The 4649-nt window shown below is 39.2% G+C and overlaps 1 protein-coding gene across 1 annotated transcript in view; it reads left to right on the forward strand.

Moving 5' to 3' along the window:
• Positions 1-1896, forward strand: part of LOC108626559 (blood vessel epicardial substance-like) — a gene marked incomplete at its 3' end in the record, with an annotated part of 67812 nt that extends 65916 nt beyond the window's left edge. The window contains exons 5-6 of the mRNA XM_018027287.2: positions 570-991; positions 1628-1896. Of these exons, the coding sequence (XP_017882776.1) occupies positions 570-991; positions 1628-1896 (691 nt within the window). The remainder of the gene's footprint in view (positions 1-569; positions 992-1627) is intronic.
• Positions 1897-4649: the final 2753 nt, after the last annotated feature.

Genomic DNA, 4649 nt, shown 5'->3' on the forward strand with positions numbered 1-4649 from the left:
ACATGATAAAATTACAAATAAATTTTAATAAAAACGACGACTGGTTGTCGAGTTGATGATTTGTGAATAATCTGCATTTGAGTGTACCTGTGAATATCGAACGATATTTTCGAAAACAAAATACATAAAATCGCAGTACAAATCTTTATTAAGAGATAACCATTTAAATGAGAGGCACACAATTTTAATATGAAGTATCAGCCTCGCACTTCAATATGATGAAATATTCAAAAATCCATCGCATTAGTATAAACCTTATTAATAGAAAGAGATATTTTATTCCATTTTTGGATCAGTAAAATGTGTATAAATATTATGTAAAAATATAAATCCTACTAAAGTCATTTTGGACCTGTTTTTTTTTTGCTCTATGAATAGAATTATTCATACTCATGCAAATATCTTTGAGTTTGTTTCTTGGAGCCTAAAATTTTCAAAAAAAAATTTCGACCCCAGATTTTAAAAATGGAGTAAATCTCTGTTAACTTCCAAAAATAATGATATCACACTGCATGCATTTATAGAAATGTATAAAATCCGCAGTTTAGCAATAAGTGATTCGAATTCAGATTGAGGGTGACTTGCGACGGGACGCACCTGCATTACATCAAAGCTTATCAGTTCGTGGACTCGCCGGAATGGGAGGCCATGCACGAGAACATCGACGACGTCTTCCAAGTGACGATACGCGCGGAGGAGTCGAGCACGTACATCTGCTGGACCAGGCTGAAGTTGCTCAGGGTGCTCAGGCACAGGCCGCTGCTCAAGGTCGTCCTCAACACCCTCATCGGTAAGGACATTACGTCCAAGTTGTACGCCCTTAACGAGCAGCTCGCTGGTGTCGCCGCGGCCAGTGAGACATCCTCGTCGAATCCTTACAGGGGCGTCGCGAGAAGTCTCAGCGTCGACGCCGTAAACACTGAAACTGCCGGAAGAGTACGATCGACGACGTGGAAGGCACAAAGGAGGCACAGCAACCCTCGTAGCGACAGTAAGTTCCATACCCGTTCCTAGCGACTTAATTAAACCGGGGAATTCGACGTCTGAGAGTTTGTTAATTAATAGGTAGAAGGTTTTACATTAAAAGATGCGGGAGGAAATTGAGACTTATTCTATTAGTCCTCACCGTCGTTCAAGCAGAATGCATAGTTCGCAATTTCGATAGAAAGAAAGCTTGATTTCTCATGCTAAGAGTTGACTTTCGTAACGTACCGAAGAGGAGTAATGCCTCATTTGGAGAATAGAATCAGTTTTATACAGGGAGTAGTAAGTTCCTCAGATTTAAAAACAATTGCTAGGCATCGGGACTTGTGACAAGCATAAACCGCGAGCCTATCGAAGTAAATTGAACGGGAGGATAAAACTTGCTCAAAGAAATTTCCGATTCCTTTTACCTTCCACCCCAGCCGGAGCTTAACTCAACTTCTATTTCCTGAAGTAAAACTGCCATTATACACAGTTGGTAGTAGAAACAGTATCCGCGGAATAAACCTGCTCGATCACCTACTTCGACTCGATTATCGATCGATCGTAGCATCGATCGATATCGAATAACAATTATTACTACGGGACTGACGCATGACGTATAGTACGATTTGACGAGCGTCGGTACGTCTAATGTTCCCAGGGAGTTCGCCGTCCCGGTATTCGCACCAGTACTGGGCGCCGGTGGTGGCGAATCATTTCCCAGCGAATTCGCCGTTCGTCCAGGGCCAGAACCTCGGGTATTCGTTACTGCCGCAGGGTGTTCAGTTCTCGCCACCATCGCGGGCACCCCTCTTGTCGCACCAGCCGGTGACGAGGCAGCGTAGTGGCGGCGGCACGAGCGGCGATTACACCCTGCTACCTCAGACACCGAAGCTCGAGAGGAAACGCTCGAAAAAGGGGGCGAGAGAGGTGAGTCTAACAGTGTATGCCGAGCACTCCAAATGAATTACTACACCGTTATTTCTCCACTCTGATACTTTAATGGGGGTATTTAAATGTAACGTGACTTTTTACTGCACTTTTTGTAAAATACAAATCTCGCTGATCGATCGTTATATTTAAATGTTGATGGAACAAGACGTCGGTCAAAAATTATTTACAAATGGTAATTGTAATATCTCATTGAGAACAGTTCGGCCTCAATTATAGATTTGTTTAAGTTCTAAAAGTTTCCGATGCCAGGGACACCAATTATATCCTCGACATGACGAGCTTCTTTGAAATTCCATGTTTATTTTGTCTGGCCTGGATAACAAAGATGAATATTTGAAAACTGTAACAGAGTCCGTCCCTTAGGTCACGAAACTATACGACTGCCTCGTAGAACACGTATTAAATATTGAAAGTAATGAAACTGCAAACTGGAACTTTCTGTTTTATTTTTTCCCCGCTTTCTTTCTTCTTTTTAACAGAGAATCCAAAGTTTACTCGATGCAGCACGTAATTAACTGCAATTAAATCGTTCGTTCGGGTGAGCTCGAAATTTCAATGCTATTAAGCGAGTATTACCCCGAATTAATTAGACGCCTCGTTGGATAAACTAATGTACTTAATCGTCATAAGTTGTTTTAAACAATATTCAAGTAAAATAATTATGACAGATAAAAATAGTTTATTAGTTAAGTTCTATTAGTGTTGCCGTCTTCGAAAAACGTTTTCACATAATACTTATATCTCGTATCCATTCATTTTTAATTTAAAGCTTGACCTCCCTTAGATTTGTTACACCTTTTTGTCGATATTCGACCAGACTACATATTTCTCTGGTTCCATTCGCGGATGATTTGTTCATCTTCGATTGGAGCGCGAAACGAACGGCTGGGAGCCAAGAAACGGTGGCAGCCGGCAACGTAAATCGTCGGTCGGATCGGCCAGAGGGCTCGATGAATATATACGTGGCTGGGAAAAAACTCAATTACCGCGCGTACCCGAGCCAGAAAAGTGAACCGATATCAAATTAACGCTTCGGTAGCGATGGTTTCATTCTTAAGACACACGCAAAAGAAAGGGTAGCTAACAGAATGAACAGAAGAGATGCGGCTCGTTGATTATTGTCCACTCGTGACTGTGGCAGCTGTCGAGAAAAATGGAAGAGACACTCCAAGTTGCGAGTAGAACAGAGAGCATTTTAGCGTGGCACGAATGGCACTACGTTAGATGCACGCTTGGCTCACTTTTTTCTCATTGAACGAATTTCACTGGACGGAATTTCTTGCCGGTATGGATTTTCTAAATTTCTTCTCTTTATTTTCGTTTAGAATATAAGCAGAATAATGCTACGCGGTAATTTTGTTAATGAAAACCGTAAGAAGAACGAATGTTCATTATTCGAAATTATTCTGATTAAGATGAGCCTTAATTTAAGGGAAACGGGAGCTTTAACGCAATTAGTATTATAATTGTTGTTTAGGAGTATGTGATATAATTTAGTGCATGATACTGCTACACAAACTTTAATGAAAACTTGAATTTCGGGTATAATGGCTACGATAAAACTATGTTGGAACAATAACTACCATTAACTTCGTCAATTATTTGAAAACAACTCGCGCACTACATATTACAATAGAAAGTAAATTAGGAATTAAAATACTTGATTTATTCTACCTGAATAATTACGCCACAGTCTAAGAAAGAACAATAGGTTCAAACAACGTAGGTTTCTATCAAATAGTATACTAATAATTGACTCTTCTGCATGAGAGAATCGCACAACCAATAACAATTTTCTTCTATCTCGAATAATTCAGGACTGATCAATTAACGTTTATTGCTAATTATTTCTTAACGAGTGCAGTTAGAAGGAAGTTGCCTTTCTTGGCAATCTGGTAACTGGAGTTATAACTTCTGTCTGAAACATTTTTCACTTGACGTTGAAAACATTTTTGCAATAAACTATTTTATTTATTCATTAATTATTGATGCTAGCAAAAAATTATTATACAGAAATTGCAGGCATTGACGTCCTCTATAATTCTATGCTCAAATATCTCCAGAGATTTGTTTTTGTTTTGGACAACTGATAAGTCGTGACCCTAATATGGTTTGGCCATTGGTAGTAAATTCCGTATTTAGCAGTCTTTCATTCACTTAAACATGACATTAAGCAACCGGAAATAAGATTTTTCGGACTGATTACTATGTACATATAACATATGTAATAAAGAATAATTAAAAAAATTCTACACTCATAAATTTCTCAGTAAGATTTACTACGAAGAATTCTTCTAAAGATAAAATATTCCTAACACGAAAGGTCAATTCTATCGACCCAGTATATTTCCGACTAATGTGTTAATTAGTTACTTTACGTGCAATAAATTGATAAGAACAAAAAGCTTGATTTTCGACCCGGGATTGTTAATCTAGGAGCGTGGGAAGAAAGGCGAAAAAATGTTACAGTAATGAACTCCTTTATCAGCGGCTTTAGAAGAGGCGAAAGAAGATAAAAGGCTGACGGAAAGAAAGAAGTGCACGCTAGAAATTCTTGAAGCGAGCCGTACGCAGTCTGAATAAAATAAGCGGCACTAGCGGCGATAAAATAAGTATCGAGTCTTACTTCGCACTGTGTTGTATCCACCAGAACAGTTTTGGAAGTACATAAGAGGGAATGGACGGATTGGATCGAAATGCGGAAACGATGGAATTAAAACGAGACGCTC

This window comes from Ceratina calcarata, unplaced genomic scaffold, assembly GCF_001652005.2.
Source record: "Ceratina calcarata isolate Rehan_Ccalc_2016 unplaced genomic scaffold, ASM165200v1 scaffold419.2, whole genome shotgun sequence".
Classification (NCBI taxonomy): Eukaryota; Metazoa; Arthropoda; class Insecta; order Hymenoptera; family Apidae; genus Ceratina; species Ceratina calcarata.